This window comes from Cannabis sativa, unplaced genomic scaffold, assembly GCF_029168945.1.
Source record: "Cannabis sativa cultivar Pink pepper isolate KNU-18-1 unplaced genomic scaffold, ASM2916894v1 Contig4, whole genome shotgun sequence".
NCBI lineage: Eukaryota > Viridiplantae > Streptophyta > Magnoliopsida > Rosales > Cannabaceae > Cannabis > Cannabis sativa.
In genome coordinates this window covers 1,634,593-1,647,688 of record NW_026870040.1, presented here as the reverse complement: position 1 = coordinate 1,647,688, position 13,096 = coordinate 1,634,593, and the positions used below count along the sequence as shown (strand labels likewise).

The 13,096-nt window shown below is 27.1% G+C and overlaps 1 protein-coding gene across 2 annotated transcripts; it reads right to left on the bottom strand.

The window, feature by feature from the left end:
* Positions 1-4,785: 4,785 nt before the first annotated feature.
* LOC115701358 (NAC domain-containing protein 2) lies at positions 4,786-6,399 on the bottom strand. 2 transcript variants are annotated; one of them, XM_030629134.2, is made up of 3 exons: positions 5,905-6,399; positions 5,502-5,782; positions 4,786-5,389 (listed from the first exon to the last, which is right to left on the bottom strand). In XM_030629134.2, exons 1-3 carry the CDS (start codon positions 6,068-6,070, stop codon positions 4,982-4,984), a joined length of 855 nt encoding a protein of 284 aa, XP_030484994.1. In that variant the 5' UTR covers positions 6,071-6,399; the 3' UTR covers positions 4,786-4,981. The 2 variants fall into 2 exon arrangements, with proteins under 2 accessions (XP_030484994.1, XP_060964046.1); XM_061108063.1 differs by having other exon boundaries at positions 5,502-5,787; positions 5,905-6,207.
* Positions 6,400-13,096: the final 6,697 nt, after the last annotated feature.

Below are 13,096 nucleotides of genomic sequence, written 5' to 3'. Positions count from 1 at the left end.
GAGTAATGAGTAGGTATCAAATTAATCCAGGAGAAGAACATTGGAAGACAATCAAGTAAATCTTAAGATAAAGAAGAGGAACTATATGTTAGTCTATAAGGGTGTGCTTAAAACTCTTAGACTACACCATATCAGATTTCGAAATTTGCCTTTGTGCTAGTAAATCTTTCTAATAAGATGGTGGTTACTCTGGGGGTGGAATAGTGATTTTGGAGAAGTGTAAAAACCTATCTGAAGTCTCTAGGTCTACCAGAGAGAGACTGAATGTTAAAGCTGCAGGAAAGGTACTTATTCAGTCTAAGGAAAGTTCTATACATCTTTGGCACCATTCCAAATTGCCTTAAACTACTAGTGTTAATTTCCTGATTAACCAAAAGTAGTTGCCAAAGATATAGAATCCAGTATCCCAAGAGAGTAGACATATAGAGAGGAATTTCACATTATCAATGATTTTGTGATTAAAGGAAGAGTAATAGTGGAGAAAAGGTTGTGGTTAATTCAACCTTTCAGATCCTATTACGAGGAGTTTACTACTACTACACTTGATTTGTATATCAAGGTGTTGAGATTATTTGAAACGCACTTTTTGTTTTATATTAGTGCAAGTGGGAGTTTGTTGGGTTTTATGCCCTAAATAAAACTCATTTCAATATAATCAGATTTACTTATTAATATAGATCAGAAATAACATTTAATGTTGCATGGTTCACATGATTTATTTCATGATTATATGTACATAATGTATAGATTCATCTGAAACCCTTTTCACATACTTGATCTTGTTTATTGTGCCGTCAACACATTGGAAAGTAAACATGACTATGTGAATAAAGTTTCCTAGATTTATCAGACACAGGGTTTTACTGATATGATAATCTACAACAAGAGTTTACTTGTATTTGGAGAAATACTATGTTCTTTCCAGAACATTGGTTAAAGTAAAGCTCAGGTTGGATGCATGGAGTATGCATCGGAAGGGACCGATATTGAACTTTGACTTAGATTTAATTAAACTTACCGTAAAATCTATTCAAGTCAATATCGCCTAGTTGATCCTAGATCAAATGATCTTAATCCTGCTATGATTAGGCTCAATCTTAAAAGGCTATTCGTGTTCCTTGAATTGTTAGTTAAGCCTACTTTTAGGTCAGGGTGATACGTACTTTTTGGGAACTCGGTAGTGCAATTGAGTGGGAGCGCTAGCATAAACATGGAATCTATAGCTTCTATCTGGCGAATAGTAAGCAAAGGATGATCACCTTCGAGCTTGACCAAACGAAAATAAATGGTGGAGATCTCATTTCACATAAGCTGAAATATCATTTATACGGGGTCAAGTGTTTTAAGGATAAAATACATAGTAGGGTGTTACGGTAATTTAATCCCTTTACTGTGTAGATCATTCATATAGAGGATAATTGATCACATTAGGATTAAAACAATGGATAACTAATGATGTGTCTATATGGTGGAACATATAGAGAATTCTATATACTGAGAGTGCAATTCTAAGTTCTATACGTGGATTCAACGAAGAATTAATAAGTTAGTGAATTTTAGTGCTAAATTCTTGATCTACTTATTGGAAGCTCGGTTATATAGACCCATGGTCCCCCCACTAGTTGAGATAATATTGCTTGTAAGACTCGTGCAATTGGTTTTGATTAATCAATTATAATTCACAAATTAGACTATGTCTATTTGTGAATTTTTCACTAAGTAAGGGCGAAATTGTAAAGAAAGAGTTTATAGGGGCATATTTGTTAATTATGATACTTTGTATGGTTCAATTAATAAATATGATAAATGACAATATTATTTAATAATTATTTATAGTTATTAAATAGTTAGAATTGGCATTTAAATGGTTGAATTAGGAAATTGGTATTTTTGAGAAAATCAGATACAAAAGGTGTTAAAATTGCAAAATTGCAAAAAGCAAGGCCCAATCCACTAAGTGTATGGCCGGCCACCTTTGTAGCTATTTTAAGTTGATTTTTTCATTATTTTAATGCCATATAATTCAAATCTAACCCTAGTGGAATGCTATAAATAGATAGTGAAGGCTTCAGGAAAATCAGACTTTTTCCTGACACTTTCTGAATCAGAAAAACCTGAGCCTTCTCTCTCCCTATCTGGCTGACCACTCCCTCTCTTCTTCTTCAATATTTCGAAATCCTTAGTGATTAGGGTAGTGCCCACACACATCAAGTGATACCTCAATCATAGTGAGGAAGATCGTGAAGAAAGATCATCAGCAAAGGAGATTCAGCATCAAGGATTCAGAGAAAGAGATCCAGGTTCAGATATTGATAATGCTCTGCTACAGAAAGGAATCAAGGGCTAGATATCTGAACGGAAGGAGTCATATTATTCCGCTGCACCCAATGTAAGGTTTCTTAAACTTTATATGTGTTTAATTTATCGTTTTAGAAAGTTCTTATTTAGGATGTTAATAAACATACTTGTGAGTAGATCTAAGATCCTGGTAAAATAATTTCCAACACAATATGCCCTATATATTATCAGAATTAAAATGATATTATGTTGTTTAGATAAAAATATTTAATATGTTTATTTTTGTAAAAGATTATTCTAAATATTTGATTAATTTTAAGAAATTGTTTTATTTTTTATAATAAACATGTGATTTATTAAATAATAAAGATATATATTGGTAAAAAAAATATAGATTAATTATAAATATAAAATATATTTATAACTAGTAAAAATATACGTTTTTTTTCTACATAATTTTAAATAAACATAGATATAAATTATTAATACATTATTGTTTATTATTTTTATTAAATATTTTGTTAAAATAAACATATATTTATAATAAATTATAGTAAAATGGATAATAAACATTTATACTATACAAAAAAAATAGTATATTTATTATATTAAACTGTTTATTATTTATTTAATTTTATTTTTTGAACATGTTTATTTATTTTTCATAAAACAACTAATATATATATAATAAATCGTATATTTTATAATAAATACACTATAAATAAACATAAATATATAATAAATCACACTAAAATAAATCTAAACATTTATATTACAACTAAAAAAAATAGCATGTTTCTTGTGTAAAAATGTTTTTTTTTAAATAAACATGTATATTATTATTAAAAAAAATTTAAAACATTACTGTATAAACATAGTACATTATTATATTTATAATTATAAATTATAATAATTTAAACATTAACAATGATATTATTATAAATAAAAAATTTTATTAGTATAATAAATTTATAGAATTTTATTCTTTTAATTAAATTACTATAATTAGTTTTCTTCTTAAATTTCATTTTTTTCATTATGTACTTATACTATATACTAGTATATTGTTACGTCCGATGCACGTATGCTATGTTTTATATTAAGTATTATATTATGAGTTCGGAAGGAAATAAATGAATAAAAAATAAATAATATTTAATTTAGAGAGATTTGAATAATAAATTTAAATTAAAGTTTTATGTCCAGTAAAAACATATTGGAAACAATAATAAGGTTATAATATATGTTGCATTTGTTCCAGTTCTTAAAATAATAGCAGCAAGAACATATTTGACCTGGAAAAACAAATATTACAAAATTAAGAATAAGCAAAGCGTGTGTAAATTAGACAAATAAGGAACCCTCAATTCTCAAAGTCTCGATTATAAAGTAACAAAGAAGTATTAAAATTTCATCTGCTCATTATAAAGCTACTTTCACTCAAAATAGCACAACAAAAGTAACAAAGAAGTATTAAAGATATAAATTTTACCAAAAGCAATGAGAATTAACAAGTGATGATTGCATTCTGTTTCAGTAGGTGAAATTTGAATTTAGCCGTGTAAAAAAATTTAAAAAATGGTAGGATTTGTTAGAGAGATATGTGGGTAAGATATTTTTTTTTTAATTTAAAAAAAGATTGTTTAATTTTTTGGAATTGTAGTTTGTTAGAGAGATATGTAAGTTAATCGTAAATATTATTTAATTTTTTGGGTTTAATTATTGGGTTTATTTTTTGAAATTTGAATTTAGCCGTGTAAAAAAATTTAAAAAATGGTAGGATTTGTTAGAGAGATATGTGGGTAAGATATTTTTTTTTAATTTAAAAAAAGATTGTTTAATTTTTTGAGTTTAATTATTGGGTTTATTTATTTGTTAACGTTTAACGTTAACAGTCTGTTAAGTTAATTGTGTAAGGCTAAATAAACCAAGAATCGTTAAACCAAGAACTGTCGTTAGATAGGCACTTTTAATATAAAAAGATATATTAGTAACTATTATAATTATAAAATCAATAATCATAAATAATAAAATTTAAAATTACATGTTATAATGACTACACATTAATGCTCCTTATCCATAATTCACATTTAAAGAATATTATGTATATATATATTTATAGTAAGTTTAGTAAATATGATTTAAATATTAGTAAATATGTTATTAAAATGTATGAGTTTTTATAATTAAATTTTTTTACACATTTTTTGTCATATATTAATTTTTGTTGTAGAAAAAACCCCATAGATGTAAGTACCTAAATCATTTTGATAAATCACATCTTGCTGATGTAAGTACACAATGATCTTTGGTCAGCCCCCAACTACCTTGGCTTTTATCGCTATGCATACTTATAGTTCAATAATATTGTGACACGTGGTCATATTCGTTACCATAATCATGATCTCTTTGGTTTAGAGACAACTGAGAATAAGGTAGATAATTTAGAATAAACTTTAGCTATTTTGTCGTGATTCGTTCCCATAATGATAATAGAACGTTGTTTGTAAATTGGAATTTAAGAGTAAGTCGAATAATTTCATTTTACAAAATGTCTTGAAAGAAGGAAAAGTAACATTTAACAAATGTACAATTTCTTAGACAATTATCGGTTTACTAAATGTCCAAGTCCAACTAGCCCCAATTGATGTATTTTTTTTTTCTTTTCTTTTTTCAACTTCTTTTAACGGTCCGAACAGTACATATCATATCCTGGGGTAAAGGGTGTGCTGGTCTGAGCGACTTGAAACCTCCCTGAGTCAGCGTTTTGGTATGGTATTTCCTCACCAAACTCGAATTTTTGAACAAAACCAGTTCCTGGGTTTGTTAAGGTGTTGTTGAGAAGAAAATCATGGGCGGAGTTGAATGGATTGTCATTCAAAAGTTGAGAAATTGGGCCCAAGTAGTCCAGATCCAATAGTTGTGCCAGGGAATAAGTCCTTGGGAATTTCAAGGTTTCATTATCCTCATTAATAGCCTCATTGGCAACTGTTGTCACATCGATATGGGGACTTAAATCTTCCACTTTTGGGTCTAGAGCTTTGTTCACATTTCTCTTCTTGTATATCCTGCATAAGACCCAATCATCGAGCTGAAAAAAAAACAAGAGAAGATATCTTGAGTCAATTCTATAAAAACCAAATGAAAACAATAACTTAAAAAAAGTCAAAAATCTTGGAAAAGAAAACATAAAATTTACTTACTCTCATGGATCCAACGTGTTTGGTGATTTGTCTACGTGAATCGGTTAAGCGATACTCATGCATAATCCAGTCTGTTTTAATACCCTTTGGTGGCTTACCCTTATAAAAAACAAGAGCTTTCTTCACTCCAACATACTTGGATCCACTATAGATAGCCTTGTCTGTACCTGTGGCTTTCCAATAACCTGATATAGTTGCTCTATTGGGCCTAACTCCATTTGGGTACTTCCTATCTCGTGGGCTAAAAAAGTACCATTCATTTTCTCCAAACTCTGCCTTGTCTGTGCTACACGGAAAAAACAAGAGACTCAATATGAATATTTATATATTTATATTTATACATATAAAAAAACATGTCGTAGTAGTAGTACTTGAATGATGACTTGAGTATACTATTACTAACCAGGAAGTTGCCATGGATCAAATTTGTAGATATCAACTTCTGGGATTATTGAAACAGGGCATGGCCTTGAGGTGGCTTGGTTTTTGAGGTAATAAACGATTAACTCTTCATCTGTTGGGTGAAATCTAAAACCAGGAGGAAGCCCAGAACCAGTTTTGGCCTCCATTGTTGGTTATTGTTATCTCAAAAAGGGTAGTAATGAACTAGAGTTAAAAGTGTTGTTTGTATCACTTTTGACAAAACAAAAGGGTTCGAGTCTATCTAAAGAGATGATTATGAGAAAATTAAGTGTTTGAAATGTTTGCAAGGAGAGGGCTAGGCCTTTTATCTCTGAAGTTTTTGTCGTTTTGTGTGGTATGGGCATTGTTTTGATTGGTTATTCCTTTGACTTATTTACCTCGTATGACGCTATAAACCTTACTCTCAGAAGTAAACAAAATAACTTTTGAATGACCAATAATTTGGCCTTTATCCATGGTTCCTTGAACTTGTCATCACCAACTTTATCCGGATAGAGATTATTAAATAGGAATATTATTTTGACAAAAATAAATATGCCCTTTTGTTTCAACAATTTCAATATTGTTCATCTCATCTTTTTGCGCCTTATAGTCTTCTTACCGTTTTCACATTGTTTTCACACACTATTAAGCAACTCTTCACATTTCATTTAAATTATTTAATACAATTTTCTCCACGTTTTGTTATTTATATTTTAAATTAGCATTAAATATATACATACACTAGACGGCTTTACATTATGCATGATTTCATTACCTTTTCAACTTTTACAAAACCCATATCTTCTAATTACATGAGTAAGAATTTTTTTGATTTGTTATTCTAAGTTAATTTATATTAATTAAATTAAGCACACTCGTGCAGAATCAAAGTTTTGTTTTTCTTCATATTACAAACGCTTCAATTATTATTTTTTTTAATTGTTTTAATTATAAGTAAATGTTGCATGTGGTCCGCTATTTATTATATTATGCATAATCTTTAAATTTAGTAACCATCAAGGTAAACAAAATAGAATTGATTACTATTTATTTATTTTAGTTGTCCTAACTAACAAATGGATGGTCAAATTTACTTAAAAGGGTACATGAAGAAAAGAAGTAGTGTCACTCAATAGAACTTTGAACGTACAAATATATTGAATATGTCTAAATGTCATTAAAAAAAATCTATACAATATTGTTTAGTGTGTGAAAGAATGAAAAAAAAAAATACGTGCCACAAAAAAAGAATAATAATAAAAAAAAGAACATGGGTGGGATTGGAGTTGAAATAGTATGAATTAAATAAACGACAAATAATTTGTGTAAGGGGAGGAACCATTCTACGAAAGGTAGCCATCGGCTCCACTTAGGATGATGACGCGTGTCCTTTCCAAAATAGGGTAAAGTAGGATAAGCACTAGGTCAAGCCAAGGGTGGGTAGGGCCAATGTAGGCGGATTTTGTATTAGCTGCTCTCCAATTGTGGTGCTTATCCGGCCACGTCATTTTTGGGGACCACTTTAAAAAAAATTCCTCTCTTCAGATATTTTTTTTCTTTTTCTTCATTTCATTATTTCCATTTTATTTTTAATTCATTAAAATTTTTATTTTTTAGATTTTAACTTTTTTAATTTTTTAATTATTAAAAAAAATTCTTAAATTACTGAAATAGTTTAATTTTTTTAAAAAAAAATTATTTAATTTTGTGTTCTCTAAACATTAATATTTATTAAATTATTTTTTTAAATTTAAATTTTAACATGTATTAAATGATATATTTTGAATTTTTATTTGTGTTTTAAATTTTTTATTTTTGTTTAATTTTAATAAATATGAGAAATAAAAATGTTTTTTATGCTGTCATCAAGGTCTCATAGCTCAGATTCTGATCCACTTGCCACGTGTCAATACTCATCTCGTCGGAATCTCCTACGTGATAAAGTGGAATATTCTACGTATCGGTGCTTCTTCCTGTTTAAAATTAAAATTAATTATTTTTCGTTCGTTTGGTTTGTTAGCATATCATGCGCTGTGGATTAATTATTTATAATTATTATTATTGTGTTAACGTAGGATAAGACTTTTAGTAGTAGGTGGCTTATCTTCCTTTTCTTTTTAATGAAAAAAAAAAACCATACTATCAATTAAATATTAAGATTATCCTAATTCCTAAACCACATGATGCGTGTGCCACGCACACTTGATGGAAACCATTTAATATGATTTTATATTTTTTTATGGAAACCATTTAATATTAATAGTTGAAAATAAATGGGCCTTTCTTTCTTTTTTTTTTTTTTTTTTTTTTAAATAAGCGTGCATTAAAAAATAAGTGAAAATTATATGAAATTTGATCAAAAAAATTACAAAAATATAGCATTTATATATTTGTCATTATTCTATAGTATTTTTTCACATTTAAAATTTTTCATGGTATTTGATATGCTATATTTTTATAAACTTATTATCCAAAAGGAAACTTACAAAAATACTGTTTTTTTACCAAATATTTTCAAAAATAATGGGACACGATAAACTTTACATTTTTACAGTCGAAACCCGTTTTTATTGTTTTCTATACTGCCCAGGCACAATATATTTACTTTTATACTGTAAACAGTAACAAAACACAAACGGCACCTCTCCTTCGTGGTTGGGGAAGGACAAATCAACACTGGAATCAGAGAAACACCAAGAAAAAATCATAAAATCTGGCAAAGAGAAAATTACTATATCAACAACAAATTACTGTTTTGTAGTGTTATTTTACTGTTGTTTTAATATGAAAAAAAAAGGCCACGTAAATAAAATATTGTGAAAAATGACAGGACATGGAATCTATACCAGTTCTCATAAAGAGCAATGAACAATGGGAAAAAGAACATAATTATTTCAAGAGAATGTGACAATGCTCGAAAATAACACAACAATACTTGAAAACAACACAGCAACAACAGAATCATACACATTGGAGCACCAATTAGAAGAAGGAGGAGAGTCAAAAACAAGAGAATTTGAAAACGACAAATTCGACATAGTTGACTATGCGAAGCTGGTTGCTAAAAAATGGTAGAAAAACATGAAAACAATAGTAAAAAACTAGATCCAGAAATCGACATCAACAACGCGAAGCTAATAACAGACAAACACCACCCAGAAGTTGAAAAAGGTCAGGCATACAAAGACAAGGAAACACTAAAGAAAGTTTGCAGCTACTACGCAATCAAAAACAACTTCCAATACAATTTTCGAAAACATATTTAATTGGGTTTTAGTAAGAATTTTTTTAATATCTTCAATAACAGAGTAATAACCAGAGTTTATAACTCTAGAATGGTAGTGTTCCGATTGGGTGTACTTGGATTTTCAATCCTACAAAAAAACATAAGAAAACACTACGAAAATAACACAAAAAAAATAAAGAACATAAAAAACAAGCATAAAAAAACTCTGGAATGGTAGTATTCCGATCGAGTGTACTTGGATTCCCAATCCTATAAAAAAAATAAGAAAACACTACTAAAACAAAACTAAAACAACACAAAAAAAAAAAAATAAAGAACATAAAAAACAAGCATAAAAAAATATTAAAACTAAAATAATGAAATGACACACCTCAACAACCCTTTTCCCAATTATGTCTTCAAACAGATCAGTTGATTGAACAATCTTCACTTGGTATTTACCATTTCCCTAAGAGTTAACAAAATAAAACCAAAACAACAACAAGACACAGAGTCAAACAAACAGAAAACTATAAAATAAGACTAACAAAAAAACATGAAAAAAAAAGAGAAATAGGAAACATAATCAACTTGAAAAAAATCCTAAAACAACACAAGATCAATATAAAAAAACCTTATCAGATTTGGGAGATTTTGGAACTTTGGCTCAAACTCAAAATCAAAGTCGGAGTTCTCCAACACAGATTGACGGTGTTTTGATTTAGTGTTCTTCGAAGTACCAGAACCTAATTTTCTTTTAGCAGGAACTGGGGAAGTATGGCTAGGAGGATTATCTTTCAAACTCTTCTTGTCCATTGATGCTCGTGTTTTATTTTTCTGAGGTTGTTTTGGGGACTTTTTGGCAACAGGTGAGGAAGATCGGTTAACAACCATTGTTAATGAGGAAAAACAATATTTATAGAAGAATTTTAACAAAAAAAAGTGGGAAATGTATAGGGAAGTTTAAGATGAAAAATAAAAAACTCTACTAGAAGAAGAAGATGAATAGTAGAACATGGGGATTGGATTTATATAAAAAAAAACTAAAAGATGAAGATGAAGAAGGAGATGAATAGTGAGACATGGGGGTGGGATTTTTAAATCTATTTAAAAAAAAAAAAAAAACATGTCACTTTTGTGACAGCCAACATCCCATCAGCCTTTTAATCCAAAGATAATATAATAATTATTAAATATTAAAAATAATAAATAATAATTTTTAAATCCATTAAAATAAAAAAATAAATAAAGAACTTCTCACTTTTGTGACAACCCACGTCCTAATCAGTCAAAAAAAAACAACAACAAACAAAGTGTGTACACAAAATGCACAACCCCAAGAAGACACATGTAAGCCACAAACCCATCATACATAATTTGAACCAAGGCAATATACTGCCGAATTAAAAAAAAAAACAGTGAAAAAGTTAATATCCGCGTGTCACAATATAATTGTAAGAAAATAGGAAAAGTTAGTAATCTATGTAAATTTCCTTATCCAAATTCATATTTTATGTTTTTATTTCTAGTTTAGTTTATTTTACATTTACATTTTAGGTTTTCTTTTTATTTAGAACATTTACACCAAATACTAACTTTTTTTCAAACATTACATTTATAATTTGACAAGGAATTTTTTACATTTATACTTTTCTTATTTTTTTTTTCTTTTTTACTGTTTTTTACTTATTAAAGCTTCAAAAACTTTTTTTTTTGTCTTTTTTATATATTTTTTTTGGTCAATTTTGGCTTTTTTTTTTTTCATTTTTAAAGTCAGTTGCTAACTTTTTTTTTTCTTTTTTTCTCTTCTCTCTCTCTATTTTTTTTTTAATTTTTTTTTCTAATTTCTCTTTATGTCTCTTTTTTTTTTCTCAAACTATTTTTTTTTTCTCTTTGTATATATAAATATATATAATAAGTTTACAATTTTGTATCTCATTTTTTTTACAGAAATTAAACTTGTTTTTTTTTTTTATTTAAACTACTATTTGTTTTTTTTTTTTGTTAAAAACTAATTATTTTATTAAAAATAGCAGAAAAAAAAACAATTTCATCAACATTATCCTTAAAAAAAATAATATAAAAAATCATAATCTAAAAAGAATAAAAACTTTAAAAACTAGTTTCATCAACATTGAAAGAAACTAATAATTTCATTAAAAGAAAAAAAAAATAGTTTCATCAACAGGATAATGAAAAAAATTATAATCTAAAAACGATACTAACTTTAAAAACCAGTTTCATCAATATTAAAAGAAACTAATTATTTCATTAAAAGAGGCAAAAAAAAAAAACTAGTTTCATCAATAACATAATGAAAAATACACAATGTCTAATAACTAAACTTTTACAAACGATACTAAATTTAAAAATCAGTTTCGAACATAAAATTTTTATATCAATACCTAATAACCAAACTTCTAACTCCATAATTTTTTATTTGCTTGCTCAAAAATCAGAGTTGATTTAAACATACAATATGCAGCAAATATAACAAAGAGAATTAGAAATTAAAATCAATGAGAAAGAAAGAAACAAAAAAAATTAAAGAGACAAAAATACAATAAAAATCATAAAAGAATAACAAAAAAAAAACAGTGAAATGTGAGAAACCAGTTAGTAAAACAACCAAAATAAAAACATACAAATAAAGACCAGTTTCTTGAAATAATCAAATAAAAAATTGAAACTTAAAATTCAATTGTGAACAACAATAAAAAAAAACTAGTTATAAAAACTAGTTACTTAAAAAAGTCAGTTATTAAAATAATAAAATAATATGTGTGTCAGAAACTGATTATTTTAAGTAAAATAAAAAAAATTATTGTTCAAATATCATATAATAATAGAATCGGTTTTATACAAACTAACAAATATACAATAATATCATAAAAATGGAACAACCCCATTACAGAACAGTTAAAACATGTGAAACCAGTTTTGACGCTATAAAAAATTATAACAAAATATAAATGTTAATAATAAAGTTAACTGAAATTAGTTTCATCAAGCAATCAAATAAAAAAAAACACACACACAAAAATACAAGAAAAAAATACTAATAAAAAATATAATCAAAACAACACACAATGCATACCAATAATTTAAAAATAAAATATAAGTATAAGTTTCGAACCTAGAAATAAAATAATAAAAAATTAACTTAAAATAAAAAATTTGTAATAACATAATGAAACTATTTTTTATTCTTTTAATAAAATAATTAGTTTCTTCCAATGTTGATGAAACTGATTTTTAAAATTTGTATTTTTTTTAGATTATAATTTTTTATATTATTTTTTTTTTCAGAATAATGTTGATGAAACTGGTTTTTTTTTCTCTGTTGCTTTTAATGAAATAATTAGTTTTTAACAAAAATAAAGAAAAAAAAAAACAAACAGTAGTTTAAATAAAAAAAACAAGTTTAATTTCTGTAAAAAAAAAACATCTACAGTTGAGATCATTTTTTATTTATTTTAGTGTTTTATTTTTTTAAAAAAAAAAAATAAAACAGAAACACAAATTTAAAGTTTTTTATGGCATTGCTCATGACTTTTTTCCCATATTTGTAAGTTTTTTTGAAAAAAAATATCATATTTAGTGTAATTATGTTTATATGCCATATATATCAAAACTTATCTTTATTTTCTTATTTATTTGTAAATAGCCCATAAAGCAATTAAACCTCATAGTCAGTACAAAAGAGTTCAATCGGGATGGAACTGATAAGAAGCCATCCAAACCGCTTGTGGGTAAAAGTCCACTTAACCATATTATGGGCCGCAAAATTACAATTCTGACTAATATTTGACAGAATACAACTCACAAAAAAAGGAAAACACCTTTTACAAAATGAGGTATAGTTCTTAAGCGTCAAATAAGAGTCCTTTCCGTTGAGCGTATTGACCACCACCTTGGAGTCGCTCTCCACTAAGAAAAACTGGTGATTTTTCTCTTTCGCGAC